At 47.5% G+C, this 15,895-nt stretch overlaps 1 protein-coding gene across 1 annotated transcript in view; it reads right to left on the bottom strand.

The window, feature by feature from the left end:
* Positions 1 to 10,053: 10,053 nt before the first annotated feature.
* Positions 10,054 to 15,895, bottom strand: part of LOC119458053 (T-complex protein 1 subunit delta) — a 79,811-nt gene continuing 73,969 nt past the window's right edge. The window contains exon 9 of the mRNA XM_037719850.2: positions 10,054 to 10,335. Coding sequence (XP_037575778.1) covers positions 10,204 to 10,335 — 132 coding nt within the window. The 3' untranslated portion in view covers positions 10,054 to 10,203. The remainder of the gene's footprint in view (positions 10,336 to 15,895) is intronic.

Genomic DNA, 15,895 nt, shown 5'->3' with positions numbered 1-15,895 from the left:
TCACGCCGGCCCCACTGGGCGCGCGCTCATACGCTCGATTTAGATGATGATGATGATGATGATGATGATGATGATGATGATGATGATGATGATGATGATGATGATGATAAACTTCTATCATGGCTCGCACCCACTGAGGGGGATAGGCCAAGAATCGGGCGGCAGTCGATGTAGCGCCTATCATTTTTATAGATGCTAGTGACACATACCAACTCTGGGGGATTGGTCAAGAACCGGGTAGTTCGATATAACAACATTAAAGGAAAGAATGATAAAATAATGTAACCAAAATATGTGAATAGGTATATGAGAATTAAGAGATAGATTCGAGCTTATGATTTTAATAGAATGAAGGAATAAATTAAAACAAGAATGCAGCTAATGTAATCAATTTCGTATATACAGGGTGTTTCTTTTTAGCTGCACCAAATTGTTTAAATTAGAATAATATATATCTTGGTCACGTTATCTTTACCATTCGTGTGTACGGATTGGCAGCCTCTAGATACAGACCAATTTCCGCACCTAGGTGCGTAATTAGCGAAGTTACGCTAGTTAACTTTCTAATTATCAACAATATGTGGCTACAGCAAATGAGTACTTTGGGGCCCGTCCTCGACACTACCTATCCCAACGATCAAATTTTGAATAGCGGAGTTCATGTGGGAGCTAGGCGAACAATTAGTTCCCCTTGGCAGGCTCCTTGAAACCGAAACTGGCCGCAAAAGGAGCGTCTGTGTCATCGATGTCACCACCCCCCAGCCTTTCGTCATGTCTCCGATGTAAGCGCCGGTCCAGCCCCGCGAGCAGCTATATATATATATATATATATATATATATATATATATATACTTTTTGCTCTTTGTATGTTTGCGTGCGTCTCTGTGCGGCAAATATTTTGTAGCGAGAGCTACATTGGCCGCATTCTCGCCGTTTTGCTGTGGCCGGTGGCCGCACCGCGAGCTGATCCGTTGCCTAGCAACCGCCGCGGCGTTTGCGCGTTGCATCGCCGGAGGAGCCGACGTTGCATCGTATATATAGAAGGGGCGGCTCGGTTTGATTCGTCGGCAGATATGGAAAGTGAGTCAGAGAGACTGAAAGAAGCCAGGCTTCGTCGGAACGAAACCAAGAGGAGGCAGCGAGCCGAGGAGACGGAGCCGCACGCCTCGAGAAGCGTCGTAAGTACGAAGCGGCCAGGCGAGTGCATTCAGATGAGGATGGTTCGTCGTCTAGTTCGGCATCTCGGGCCCGGGCCGCGGATCAACGACGGAATAAAACATCAAGCTAAACAATAACATTAACCGTACGTCTCGTTACGCACACCCAGGCATAACTGAGTTTAGCCACAGCTAAATGTTTTTTTTTATTATTTAAAACAAGCATTTTTTAACTGTGCAAGACATGAAGCCCACTATGATGAAAACCACGTTCCTTTGTCTTGTACAGCCGATATTAGAACTGGTTAGTCATAAATGAAAATTATATCTTGTGTGTGTGTGCGTCTAAAAATGTTTTCACCGAGTACTTTGAATTATTCTCAAATTTGTTTTTAGAAAAATAAAGATATCCACACAAATTTGGTGGTCGGCTCGGTTAACCAGTGCAATTAGCCTTCTTAATAATAATAATAATAATAATAATAATAATAATACTTTATAATTTCTGGAGAACACAGTACATCCGTCAGGCCTGCCAAAGCCACGTTGGGCTTGACTGGCAGACTGACAGGCATCACAAAAACCGTTACAAGAAAAAGTTTCTTTCGCTATTGCTAAAGAAACAAAAAAGAAAGAAAGCGGATAAATCCATATATATGCGCCGATACAAACAATACAGACATCAATACCTGTACATACTGTACATACTGTAGTGAAGAGGAATGCCCGGCGCTGCAGACGCATTGCCAGTCGTTTGGGAGGCGCGAGCTCGAGATTGCCTGAGCTGCTCTGGTTGAGACACGCTGCCAACGCTGCCTGCTGCTTCCTTGGCCTGTGTTCACATTAGTTCACTTTAGCGCCAGGCATTCCTCTTCACTGCAATACACGTACATTTCTTGCAAAGCACTACTGGCGCGTGCAATTTTCACCGTATCAGACAGTTAATTAACATGGCACAATAAAAAGGGGATACATGAGTACAAACATGAACTATAAGATTAAGAACTGAAAATGCTCCTTTGACAACCGTCGGAGAAGCAAACTTTCGGATCACATTACTAACTAAAAGCCACTCTGTAGGTGTAACACAGAAAGAGATAAGTAATACTTATTCGATTAAGTATTCTAGGTTCTATAATCCGCAAGTTTTAGTGCTCTCTTGAGCTGATATTTTGTTGTGGACTGTAGCACATTACAGGGTAAATTATTGAACAACGCCTGAACATAGTATTCTCGCATTCTTTTACGGTATTTCGTTGAACATCGCGGTATTTGATAATGCCATTTTAGTCTGAGGCAACGGGAAGTTACATAAGGCCCTTTAAAATAATTGTTCCAGAAATGTCTCAGGGCTATTGTACGCAGCAACACAGAAGGAAAGCCCGGCATTGATAATGCTTTAAAAATGTCGTTGTCGCCTTCGAGACACAAGTAGTAACCTATAACCTGTAGAAGGGAGCGCATTCGTGAATTAATTCTATTTCGCAGACGAAGAGCGCAATGACCGTAAGCAGTAATTCCGTATCGGACTGCACTGTAGGACAACGCATGCGCTGTGATTTTCCTTACTGATAACGGCATGAGGAGGCGGATTTTGTAGTGTAAGCACAGCACTGAGCGAAACCTTTGACAAAGACATGCATAAAAAACGTGCGAATTCCATGAAAGGTCGCTGTCAAAACGCAAGCCGACGTAATTTACAGATGATGTGTAGTCGATATGGTCACAAGAACATGGATTACATTGCGATCTGTGTAATATTATCCCCCTAGTCAGGTGAACTTTCTTTCAGGGGCTTCGAAAGCAGACGAGTTGCGTTTTTAATACGTTAACGTCGATTAAAGTTGTTGGAAACCAGTCCATTGCCTTCGTTGCTGATTATTATAAAAGAGAAGCTGCATGGGAATAATGATTTGCACGAGAGACGTCTGTATCGTCTGCATACTGAACTATTTTAATGGGGATTGCAAGTTTCGTTAACATTAAGTGATGACAAACACTATCAAAAGGTTTGCTCACGTCGAGAAACAATACGCACGCTACCTGGTTACCTTCTAAACAAAAATTCAGGAAGTCGGAAAAATGGTCCAAAAGCGCCTGAGTGCTTTTCCCTTTTATAAAGCCATATTGCTGCGGTGACTATATGTTGTGAGTATAAAGGAAGCTGTTCATAGTTCGGAGTTCATGCAAAATGTTAGTTCACTGGGCAAGGTATACTGCGCATACATTTTGTGCAAGTTAAACTTCGTGTTCATTGCACTCATTACAACAGAAGCACCTCTAACACGATGTTCGATTGCCACTTCTGCTGCTGCTTCCACTTCTGCTGCTGAACGCATTGAAGTACTTTTTGCGGCAAAGTATTTCTGAAATAGTCTAACTTCAAATGCATTTCTCGACTTCGATAAGATGCGGCTCAGAGCCCCTTTAATGTGGCCCTGAACCACGCCTCGGTCTTGTTGAAAAAAATTTAGAGCACGCTTAAGCTTCGCCCTTAAGAGTGGAACGTACGCGATAGCATTCAAAGATCCCTGGCTGCTTGTCAGGCTTCCAGGCAACTGCAGCTTTCTTTTTTCGACAACTTCGCTTCCGCATGCGGCTGCCGAGGAGGCGAGCGCCATCTGGATGATATTTTTGCAAGGAGCATACCGCGGCGCGCCGCTGTACGAGTGGCAGAAATGCTGGAAATGAGGCTTGTGTTTCCGCGTAAGAGAATTATGTTTTCTCGTATATTCAAATTACAATCCGACGCTATCACGTCTGTGGGTTGTGGCTAAGTCGTACTGTACGATTTTTCTGACGCATTTTACTTTGAGAAGTTCAATTATTTCACCAGCGCCTCTGCGCCACGCGGAGGGCTAGCGTGGTCGGAGTGGTTCGGGATGATGTTCTTGGCGGCGGAGGCCGACACCAAAGCCGACGCCCGATTTTCTGCGACACGGGGCCCTTAACGCTATCGCTTTGAAATGTGATAGTTGGATGTGGCTACTATCTGTCGGTCAAGCTGGTGAAGGACGAAGCCGGTTCGCACCACGTAGTATGGTCGGACTGCTGCATATGAGGGCAAGCACGCACTCAAGCCTTCGTGCACAAAGCAAACGCTGCTCACACGCACTACGGTCGCATGTAGCTTTGGTCTGCAACGTAGCGTAGATACCGCGGCCGCCGCGACGAAGAGTCCACTGGCTGAGCGCACTGCGGCTCGCTGAGGACAACCGCGTTTGGCTTACGTTTGGCGTGTCGTAAGCGCCAAAATCGGAAGTGGCGTCGTCGTTAACATACAAAACCAAATTTGAACTGCGCGCCACGGTGACACTTTAGAAGGCGAAGCCTTGTGGGCATGGAGGAAGGAACCTCCATGCCACCAAGCCAGTGACGGCAGGCGCCACTAAAAGTTACTACGTACCAAACAATCACGAATGTTCCGGCAACCTTGTGGGCCTTTTCCGCCCCAAAAGGCACCGCGAACGGGGCCCCTGAGAGAGGGAGGGGTGGCTTCAGAGGAGGTTGGCTTGCCGAGGTACAGTGCACTAGAAGGGGGCAGTTGGCTGCAATGTGCACGCTCTTAGCCTCACAGCTAAAATAATTAGTTTTTACATTGTCACACGTCTGCATTCTTATGTGAAAGGAATTAACTGTGACAAGGCAGGAAAGCGGCAGAGGACCAAGCTGCTGAAGTTGAACCATTGCACATGAGTTGAAGTGCATGAAACAATGGCTTGCTGTACTTCTTGCAAATAAAAGCTTTGTGTCAGCAACAGCCCTGTTAACTTCATTTTGCTTCCCCTTATATAACCGTACATAAGCATAGGCCGGAGCCTTTGTCAAGTGAACTAGTTTTCACTTTTTGTTCAGGCCTCCCTCCATTTCTTTATGGAAAAAACAAACCTGATTTGATTTAACAAATGTGTGCCGGCGTAATGATGGTTAATAATAAACGCAGAAGGTTACTGTGGATGGATGGATGGAACAACTAAAGTGGATGGATGGATGGATGTAAAACTTTAATAAAAAATCGCAGTTTCACCTGAAAGGCGAAGCATCAATTGCGATAGCAAATTTGTAGAGAGCTATACGGAGTAATGATAGTAGCTTTATCAGCTGTATAAACTTGGACATGCAGCAGCACCGGCAACACGCAGAACTGTTGTCGACGCCGTCGGCGTTTTGCACGCGTTCGCACAAAATGCGTGCGGCGTTGGTGACTGCTGCCGGAGCCTCTGATATAAATAGGCACTTGGTGCCGCAGCTAAACGTCGCGTCCCTTCCCTTCCCCTCCCCCCCACGGCCTTTCGTGCGTCAGAAGAAGGCGCGTTTGCTCTACATATATGGTGATGGTAAAGGAGGAAAGAGACGCCTACTTCTGCAGCCCTTAAGGGAGCACGGCACAGAACGCGCGTTTGTTCTCCGCCGTGCGTTCACTCCCCGTGAAAGCGCGCGTCCCTCGCGCCCTTTCACTCGCACATACAGCGTTCGGCGGCACGCGGCGACGATTTCACCTCCATTGACGTCATACGGAACCTCACGGCGACGGCGACGGCGACGCCGACGGCAGAAATCTGCTTTGGAGTGTCCATATAATTGCTATCGCAATAAAAGTCCTGAGGTACGCGACTCAGCGCGCAGCGGGCCGCTCCCACGTTGGGACAGTCAGGCCATGCCCGACCGCCGCATCGTGGGCCCTCTGGACAGCCCATAGTTGCGCTCCGGCATCGGGGCTCCTGATAGCGGAGAACCACTTGTCCTCATTGATTTGTTCCGTGCCTCGCAACGAGGGGCAACGCCAGAGCATGTGGTCTAGGCTAGCGAATTCATTGCAGTGCCTGCAAGAACTACTGGCATAAGTGTCGGGATAAAGCTTGTGTAATAAAGCCGGGCTGGGATACGAGCCTGTTTGCAATAATCTGAGGGTCAATGCTAGCACAACTAAAGTGGAACAACGAAATATTTAAGCCATATATACATATTCATTTTGGCTAAGTAAAGGCACAAATCTGGTTAGCATGCCTGATTTTTTTTTTTTTGAGCCCAGCTGGGAAGTATGCACGCACTGCTTTCTGTCTGACAAAAATTTTACATTAGGTCGACACGGCATGAAACCGTTTTCAAATTTTTTTTACGATTGCCCGATAATTCAGAAAATTCGAAGGCCCCTTCCGCATAAGCAACATCAGTCAGCGACGAGCTCTTTGCACAAGAGGTCTAAGGGTTAGGATAGGCAGAGAGTTGCCGTCTTCCTTTTCCACAAGGTACTATTATGGCAAATATCATGTGGCCTAAACAAATATAGTGCTTGCTAAAGATATGTAAAGACTGTCAAGTATGCCAAAATTAAAACAAATAAGAGTGTGAACTAGCTGCTTCGAACTGAACCGACAGAAACGCAAGGAAAATCAAAGCTTCTGCAAGCAAAGCTTCCATTGAAGTTGCCAGTGGCGCTACCTCTTGGATGCGATGCTGACTGCGTCAGAGGAGCAGCTGAGTAAGCCCACTGCTCCCTTATAGTACACTGTAGCCGAGGCTAGCGGAATCACGTGACGCTCCCCCCTAGTATTTTTTACCTGCATGGTTGTGGGGACGCCCCGCTCCGCCGTAGCCTTAGCAGTGCAAGGCATTGAAGGAGTGGAAGCACCACGGAGGCGCCGTCTTTGATTGCCAATAACTCCGTTTCTGCTGAACGCGTTGAAGTACTTTTTGCGGCAAAGTATTCCTGAAGTAGCCTATTTTCCCTTCAAATGCCTTTCTCCACTTCGATAAAAAGTGGTTCAGAGCCCCTAAGGAACCGACAAGTGCTGCTCACTGAAAACTTCGGCTTCAAGTTCGGCGGCTCCGCATGTGGGGTCCTTACCAAATTTTGTCCTCGACATGACTGAGGGTAGACCAAACACCGCTGTTTGGCCATTTGACCCACCGGCATCATCAGAGAGAAGGGGCAGATAACACGAGAGAGACGGGGAGGGATGAATTGATAAAATGTTTCTTTATTCAACATGCCGTAAACAAGCAGTAGACGGGGCCATGACAGCTATGGTCCCCCATAGCTGTCATGAAAGACAGAGGGAGGGGCGATCTGTAAAGGGTCCCCCTCCCAGGGGTGCTCGAGCATCCCCCCCCCCCCCCCTCGGTTCCGAATCCCTGATCGCAGGTTTAGTCCTTCGCGTCAAGCGAGGTCCGTTGCGCAAAATTCTTCAGGCACGTGATGGTTCAACCTTGTAAAAATGGCCGACTGGCGCTTCCTTCGCCGTAGATATCTCGGCTGCCGCCTTCTCACGCAGGTCACCGAGTCCTGTACGTGCGTACGCACTTCCCTGAGCGAAAGTATACGGACGAGGGATTCCGCAGTAAAGCCAATTTTCATCTCCGCCTATCAAAGTAACTTGAAATTGAGGACTACAGCCCAAACTTGACATCGCAAGCTTTCCGGTACACTTGTCTATCAATTTGTGCTTCTGAATTACGAACGAATCAAGTTTCTTTATTTCAGCGAGCTTTTGATATCCATATACCTTTGCGAACGGGCGCAGCTCGTGCTAACGGTAGGACGCATTTTTTCTAAAGTTTGCTATTTCAATAAATATGCCTTTCATTAAAGGGACAATAAATCAGGTTAGTCGGATAAAATATTCTTTGAAAGTTATGTTCTCTTTAACTTCGCTGTACTAGCAGGTTGATTAGGCGAAAGAGGTCAGTTTCATATTTTATTGCGATAGCAATTATATGGACACTCCAAAGCGGATTTCCGCCGTCGGCGTCGCCGTGAGGTTCCGTATTACGTCAACGGCGATGGAATCGTCGCCGCGCTCCGGACGCTGTATGTTCTAGTGAAAGGGCGCGAGGGACGCGCGCTTTCACGGGTAGCGAACGCACGTCGGAGAGCAAACGCGCGTTCTGCGCCGTGCTCCCTGAAGGGCTGTAGAATTAAGAGTCTCTTTCCTCCTTTACAATCACTATATATAGAGAGCAAACGCGACTTCTTCCGTCGCGCGAAAGGCTGTAGGGGGACGGGAGGGAGGGGAGGCGAGGTTCAGCTGCTGCACAAAATGCTAAAAACGTCGAGGCGAGAGGGTGGGTAAGATTTTCGACGCTGCTCGACGAGTGTCCCCCTCTGATCTCGTCGAAAACCTCCGAGCTGCCCCCAGAGGCCCTCGCAAGCCACCAACGCCGCGCGCGTTCGGTGCGAACGCGGGCAAAACGGCGACAACAGTTCTGCGCGTTGCTGGTGCATGTCCAAGTTTATACCGCTGATAAAAATACTATCCTTACTCCGTATAGCTCTCCACTAAGTTCCTATCGCAATTGATGCTTCGCCTTTCAGGTGAAACTGCGACATTTTTTTTTGTCTTCTATGTCTTAGACATTTCAATACCGTTATTTCTCAAGCTGCGTCGCACTGTATGTTTGTCGGTCTTCTCAGCGAGGAATTTACCGGTGCTTCTTTTTGTTAATCCAGTACATTCATTGTTCGGTGCTAACACAAATATGAGCATATGCCACGCCTTTTTTTTAATGTGCTTCTTACGGTTCCCTTTCCATTCTGGTGAACTTGCCACTTCTAGCATCAAGTTCATAGACCAAATCTTGATATAACCGGGCAGTGCGTGCGGGTGAGCTTCTCAGTGCGCACTTTCTGCTACTCACCGAACATCGCAGCCCCAACGCTGTAGCAGAAATCTCCCTCGCGGAAGTTCTTGCTACACTCACGAGTTGCAGCCAATGACTGCTTGCCGGTTCTAAGTTTGGCAATACAAGGTACAAGCAGCTTCTTGGCCTGCGGGTATGTGTGAAGGCCGACACCGGGCTTCGTTGCGTACGTCCGGCGCTGCGGCATCGAGCAGTAGCCTACCATTTTGGATGCAGTCACTACTTACTAGTGCTTTCAAGTGTTGTCAAGCAGACACCCGAAGCGGGAAAACATCCCTACTTAATCAGAACGGGAGCACCAGGTGGGACTTTAGTTTTCAGCTCGCTTCCGAAGCAGACGACGCGGCCGCTGTGTCCATGTGTTCCCTCATACCACGTCAAGCCTACGGTGGCGCCAGCTTTTACCAGTGGTGGAGCTCGCCCCCAATAGTGGCGTTTTTGGTATTGTAAAAGGGGTCATCTACTAATACAACTGAAAAATTTTCCGTTCCTGCGGCGAGCGTCGACGTCCCTCGTAACCGGGTACAGCAAAGGATGAACGTGAACACTGAGCGCAGCGGGAGATGCAAGACTGCAACAAAGGGCGAGAAAGGCGGAACCACGAGGCAGGGGGCAGCACACAAACAAACTTGGCATAGCAAATACTGACAAGTAACATTATCTTTAGATCACAGGGACTTATTCAGCGATCGTAATTTCACCTGCTTTCAGAACTAATCTGCATGAACTTGCTCAAGTACTCTCTTGCATCCTTTCACAATTGCAAGACTTTCACATTAAGTTTAGAGACCGACAAACTAATTTTCTTGCAAACTTTCCTGGAGCTTAAAACAATGTTCAGTAAAACAGAATCACCAAGCCCTGTAGACACACATGGCAAACACGTTCGAGCAACACAGCGGTTCACGCAGTCAGGCTTCACGCTGAAAAAGTTACTCCACGCATGCTTCGCATGTAACACGAGCTGAGAAAAGAGCAGTTGGTAAGAATTTGCTTGAATGACTGGGATTAAATGCCAATGCAGAGGCTCACCCATATTGTCTTGTAGATGTGGAAGCACTGGTCTCTTTTCTGTTAAGCATGAGCACTGAAATCACCCAACCAGATACAAAATGAGCTAGGGCAGGCAGGGCCACTCTTGCTTTAGGCCTAGAATAGCAACAGTTCACGAGATATCACAGAACAACTTTCTTACTTTATGAATATGGGATGAAATAAACGAGGTTTTTCATAGGCATGTAAAACAGGCAGGACAAAGAGTTCAGAAAGTGCTTTTATTTAGCGAGGCCCGGCCACTGTTGATGGGCCTGCCACAAAATGTCTTGCTTTCTTTTTGGCTTCAGGTGAGAGACGAAGAGGCAGAGCCCAGCTGCTGCCTGCGTGTTGTGTTGGTGGTGTTTGCAAGTCAGCGCATGGTCTGGACAATGTCGTCTATCTTGAGGATACTACGCACGGTCTCGGACGCCAGAGTGATTGCGCTCACAGATACCAGCAGGGGCTGTACCACATTCTCCTCCAAGATGTTGGTCACGGAGCCCTGCATATTAGTAAACTTGTGAACGCACATATTTGCAATACAGGCGCCAAATGTAACCCTTGTTTGAATTACGCCAAACTTGAGGCTAAGGTGGTACGTTATGTAGCCAGCACACACACATCAGAAAGCTTGCATCACAGATCACCGTGGAGACTCATAGGGGTCCTAAGGCGAAATGGCAAAAGTCATCACATACATGTGCATGGCTGGCATCACAACAGCTGTTGACACATGCCAACGTAGCAATGAGGCATTCGTACAAGGTGTTATCATGATTACTAGCAAGTAGGGGTGTGCGAATACCGAATAGTAAGTCTCGAATCGAATACCGAATCGAATCAAGAAAAAAAAGCCGAATATCGAATCGAATATCGAATAGCAAAATTATTTAATAGAAGCTCGAATATTTACAAATTCTCATGCAAAAAAAGCAGCTGTTGTACGTGATCTGGGGTCAACTTCTCCCTCCGGGCCGTAACAATGTTGCCAGCCGTCGAAAACAACTTTTCACTTGGTACACTTGTTGCTGGAATGCCCATGTACTTCATGGCCATCTTGCACAATCCTGGGAAGTGTTGCTTGCCTGTCTCTTTCCAGAATGCTAGAGGGTCTTGGTCCTTACTGCAAGTGGGCTCTCGAAGGTACCGCTGAAACTCCTCGATGTTGGCTGTTTTGAAGGAGTGTCTTCTTTTTGATGACGCTGCCAGCTTCTCAATGCTGTCCCAGATACTGCTGACGCGCTCCTTGTGAGCTGTAGATGTTGACGCTTCAGTATAGTCAATTGATGCTTCTCCTGGAGAGCTCTGCAACTCAGTTCTTGCAAGCTCCACGAGCCTTGTTTCCTCGAATGTTTGAGCACAAAAGAGGTTCTTAAACCTTGGGTCACAGGCGGTTGCCAACACATACTCCTTTTGCTCGTCCTGCCCTGGAAACCTTGTCCTCATGCTTTTCAGCAAGTTTCTTGCAAACTCTGAGGTGTCATCATCGGCTGCAATGCAGTCTTTCAGGACCATTTGTGTCCCATAGAGAAATGGTACTACTGACGACAAAGTTGCATATTTCTGGCCACTAAGATCTTTGGTCGCCGATGCGATTGGTTCAAGAGCTTTGACGAGCCCAGCCACTGCTTTCCACTCCTGGGGTGTCAGGTTGGGCACAGTTGTCTCAGAGGTGGCAAGCTCTAAACAGACGGCTTCTTTCAGTTGCACAAGACGTGAGAGCATGTCATGCTCGCTGTTCCATCTTGTTTCCACGTCTTGAATAAGTTCCAAAACTGAGAGCTCCATCCGTCGCTGGCAATCCTGCAGTCTTGCCGCAGCTTGGGCACTGTGTTTGTAATGACCGACAATTGCGCGACACTTCTTGAGAATGGCAGGAACTCCTGCTGTTTCTTCCTTGGCATCTTTTATAGCTAGTTGCAGTGTATGGCCCATACACTGCATTGGGACGCAAGAAATGCCCCTAAGGGCCGCACGGAAGTTTCGTGCATTGTCCGTCACCACATAGACTGACACTTCCTGCAGTGGCAGCTCCCAGTTATCCATCATTGCTTGCAGGTGCTCCATGATGTTGCAAGCAGTGTGACTCTCGGTCACACTCCGGTTGTCCAATGCAAAGCTTCTCATCTCGAAGTTGGAGGTTAAGTAGTGGCAGGTAAGACTGATGTAACTTTGGTTAGACCTCGACGTCCACATGTCACTTGTAAACGAGATCGACTCTATGCCTTCCTGGAAGTCCGCATGCATTCTCTCCTTGACAGCCGTAACTGTGTCTCTGTACAACGCCGGGATGATTGTCCTCGAAAACGTCGTGCGACTGGGTATCTTGTACAACGGCTCCATGTGGTTCATAAGCTCTTTGAAACCTCGATTTTCGACACAGATGTAAGGCTGAAGGTCGAGCGCCAGCATTCGGGCAATCCTGGTGGTTATCGCCGTTCTCTCGCGCTGCGATAGGTCCTTGCCTGACTTCAGCGCACTTTTGATGAGCGGCTGTGCGCCTTCTGGTCTTCCGTGCTTCCCGCTGTCTCTCAAAAACACACTGTGCAAAGAAAGATGCTTGTTCTTGAGATGGTTCGCAAGTGGCGTCGTCGTACTCGATGGTGTTCGAAGTTTCATATCACAGCTTTTGCACGTAGCCTCTTGGGCGGAGTTCTTTACGAAATGTTTCCAAATGGCACTTTTCGTTCGTTCAGTCATCTCGCCCCTGACGTCGGACTACGTTTTCCGACAGATAACGCAGATAAAATTCGGGAACAGAACACGTCGGCTTCCCGATAGCGCGAGACTTCGTGGTTTCGGAATGCCCGGCGATACGACGCCAACGGCTAACGACGCGGAGCGCGTGGGGTGACGGGGGGGAGGGAAAGACACTGGCGCCACCTCTATCCGGCTTGCAAAAGTAGGAGAGAAATTGGTGGGCTCTGCCGCCGAGAGGTGGCGCGAGGGCCGCCCGCGTCGGCCACGCAGCGACGGGGACGGAACGCAGCCAAGGCAGCATGCCGTGGTGCGCAGTATCGCAGTTCGCTAGGGCGGTTTCCTTTTGTGCTCGCGAATTGCAGTCTCCGATTCCTCTCAAGTGTATACAGTCGCCGACCGATTTTCCGGACTTCGCGGGGACCGAAATATAGTCTGAAAAGTCGGAGTCCGAAAAACTCGTTCACCCTTAAAAAGAAAATTTATTAGGCTTAGAGTGGTATAAAAAAAATGTTTAATAATGCCCTGCCTTATACTACGCTTGGAGGCGATCAGATTTGCTTGGATTTGCGCAAGACTGACGTCTCCGCGTACAGTCGACAAGAGTGTCACGGTAGAGTGTACTAGATTCTAGTCACGGTACAGTGGCCATTGTAGTCGCGGCGTTGGCGATCTCCGTTAACGGATATCGCCATGGTGGTCGAAAAAACGAGCCCCGTTATTTCACACGTGGCCTCCGAGACGAGAGAATGGCGCGCGCGTGCGTGTCCCAATTTTGGAGGCCATAAAGGGGGCCACTAAAAGCCAAGCCTGGTCAAGTCGGCGAAATTCCAACATGGCGTTCTCCAAGAACGGGTAGCGTGGCTCGGAACGAGCGATTTAGTCCGGACAATCGAACTTGGGTGCCTAAATTCGTCTGAAAAATCAGTCGCGAAACTGCATTAGCTCTATGGGAACCCGGAAGGTGCATTTATGAAGTCTGGAATATCCAACAAGTCCGAATTTTCGGAGTCCACAAAAAATCCGTCGGCGACTGTATACAACTCTTGCTTGTGAAGGAAATGAAACATGGTGCAGCCTGTGCGAGCGGCGCAAACAAAAGGCTGTTTTAGTTCAGTTTCACCGTTCGGCTGTGTCACGACCACAATTAAATCTGCGTGCTGTCAGGTTCGTGGCATTCAAACTTTGTGTATTTAGAGTGTGTTTCGCATATTACCCGCCAACTACGCTCGCCGAATATAACGAATATTCGAGTAACCGAATACTTAAGATTCGATTCGCGAATCGAACTATTCGAGAAGTTACAATTCGATTCGTATTCGTATATTCGAGTATTCGCACACCCCTACTAGCAAGATATCTGGTGCCAACGCTGCAGCAGAAAAGTATGGCAGTGATCAAAGCTTTATACTTTGGCTTTAAACATATTGTGGCTTCTTATGCACCTTCTTGAAGCAGGTTTATCTACATTGGAAGTTATTCACCTAACCTTGCTGCTACTGCAAAATACCAGCTATATTAATGACAGGACACAATAAACAACTACCACTCTAAAAAACTACATTTGGCACTAGGAGCTGCATTATTTCCATTACGGCAGTAAAATCAGGATTTGAACGATAGTGCATTTCATTTCCATGTCCACGTTTTGATCATACTTTGTGGCTTCCTTATATATTTACCATTTAGAACCTAATCATTTAAAATTTGTACTATGGAAATGAGCAGTCTTGTACTACTTAATATTTAAGTACAGTCGAAGCCACTTATAACAGTGTTTAAGTGCCATGAAAATTCTGTTGTTATATCCGATAATTGTTATAATCAATTTGCACAAAAAATCAAAGTAGGGGGACAGCAGAGCTGTTCTGAGAAAACTATAATGGCGGGAAGGCCAGTGCCCCTCCTCACCACCTCCCTCCATCCGGCTGCTGATTGTGTTGACTTGTTTAACTGTTTTTTTAATTCTGCTTCCTGTGCGCTCTGACCACGTGTAACAAGCCGCGGCGGCTGTCAGCGTTCAAGAATAGCACTGCTATAACTGCGAAGTGAGCAATGAGGACAAATTACAGCAAATGATTGAGGACCTTAACCGAGAAAGTGTAAGAGTGGGGTTGAAGATTATTATGCAGAAGACAAAGATAATGTTCAATAGCCTGGCAAGGGAACAAGATTTCAGGATCGCCAGTCAGCCTCTAGAGTCTGTAAAGGAGTATGTTTATCTAGGTCAATTACTCACAGGGGAACCCTGATCACGCGAAAGACATTTACAGAAGAAGAAAATTGGGTTGGAGTGCATACGGCAGGCATTACCAAATTCTGATTGGGAACTTACCATTGTCGTTGAAAAGAAAAGTGTACGATCATTGCATTCTACCGGTGCTAACAAACTTGGAGGTTAACAAAGAAGCTAGAGAACAAGTTAAGGACCTCACAAAGAGAGACGGAACGTAAAATGTTAGGCCTAACGTTAAGAGAGTGGAAGAGAGCGGTGTGGATCGGAGAACAAACGGGGAAACTGATATTCTAGTTGACATTAAGCGGAAAAAATAGAGCTAGACAGGCCATGTAATGCGTAGGATGGATAACTGGTGGACCATTAGAATTACAGAATGGATACCAAGAGAAGGGAAGCGCAGTCGAGGAAGGCAAAAAACTAGGTGGGGTGATGAAGTTGGAATCAGCTGGCGCAAGACAGGGGTAATTGGAGATCACAGGGTGATGCCTTCATCCTGCAGTGGACATAAATATAGGCTGATGATGATGAACTGCAAAGCGGGGTCATGGGCGGCAAGTGACATGAGAGCTCCGCCGAGGGATCACTTTAGTGGCCTCAAAAGGGGCTTAAAAAAAAAAAAAACGCTTAACCTTGCACTCGGCCGCGCAACGCTTGAAACAGCGAAGCTGGGCGATCGTAGCCCAGCATTTTCCGGAAGTGCGCGCAAACTTTTCATCTTATTACTCACGCTGACGGTAATTTCTTTTCGCGCGTCTCAGACTTACGGCCGCCACTGCACGTTGCATAGCGCAGCTTGCACCACCGACACCGTGTTCCAATGCCGGCACTGCGTTCCAGTATTCCCGCTCTATGAATGCGTCTCTCTCGCTTTCATAGCGCGCAAAACCTTCACCTTGCACAGCACGAGCGCATGAACGCGCCAGCTGTGCACAAAGACGACAACGCTTGAACGCAATCATATGGTTCGCATAAATGCCTGCTCTGCAGGTTCGAATCCCGCCTTGGCAAGAAAGTAAATTTTTAACACGAAAGTGTTTTATGCCGGGGTCCACCAAGACTTCACTGACGTATTTCCGTCACGGAAATACGTCATAGAACATAATGCAAAGAAAGAAACCAGAAGAAA

The sequence above is a fragment of the Dermacentor silvarum genome, chromosome 7, assembly GCF_013339745.2.
Source record: "Dermacentor silvarum isolate Dsil-2018 chromosome 7, BIME_Dsil_1.4, whole genome shotgun sequence".
NCBI classification, from domain to species: domain Eukaryota; kingdom Metazoa; phylum Arthropoda; class Arachnida; order Ixodida; family Ixodidae; genus Dermacentor; species Dermacentor silvarum.
Note: the sequence above shows the minus strand (reverse complement) of the source record. Positions and strands in the feature narration are given on the sequence as shown.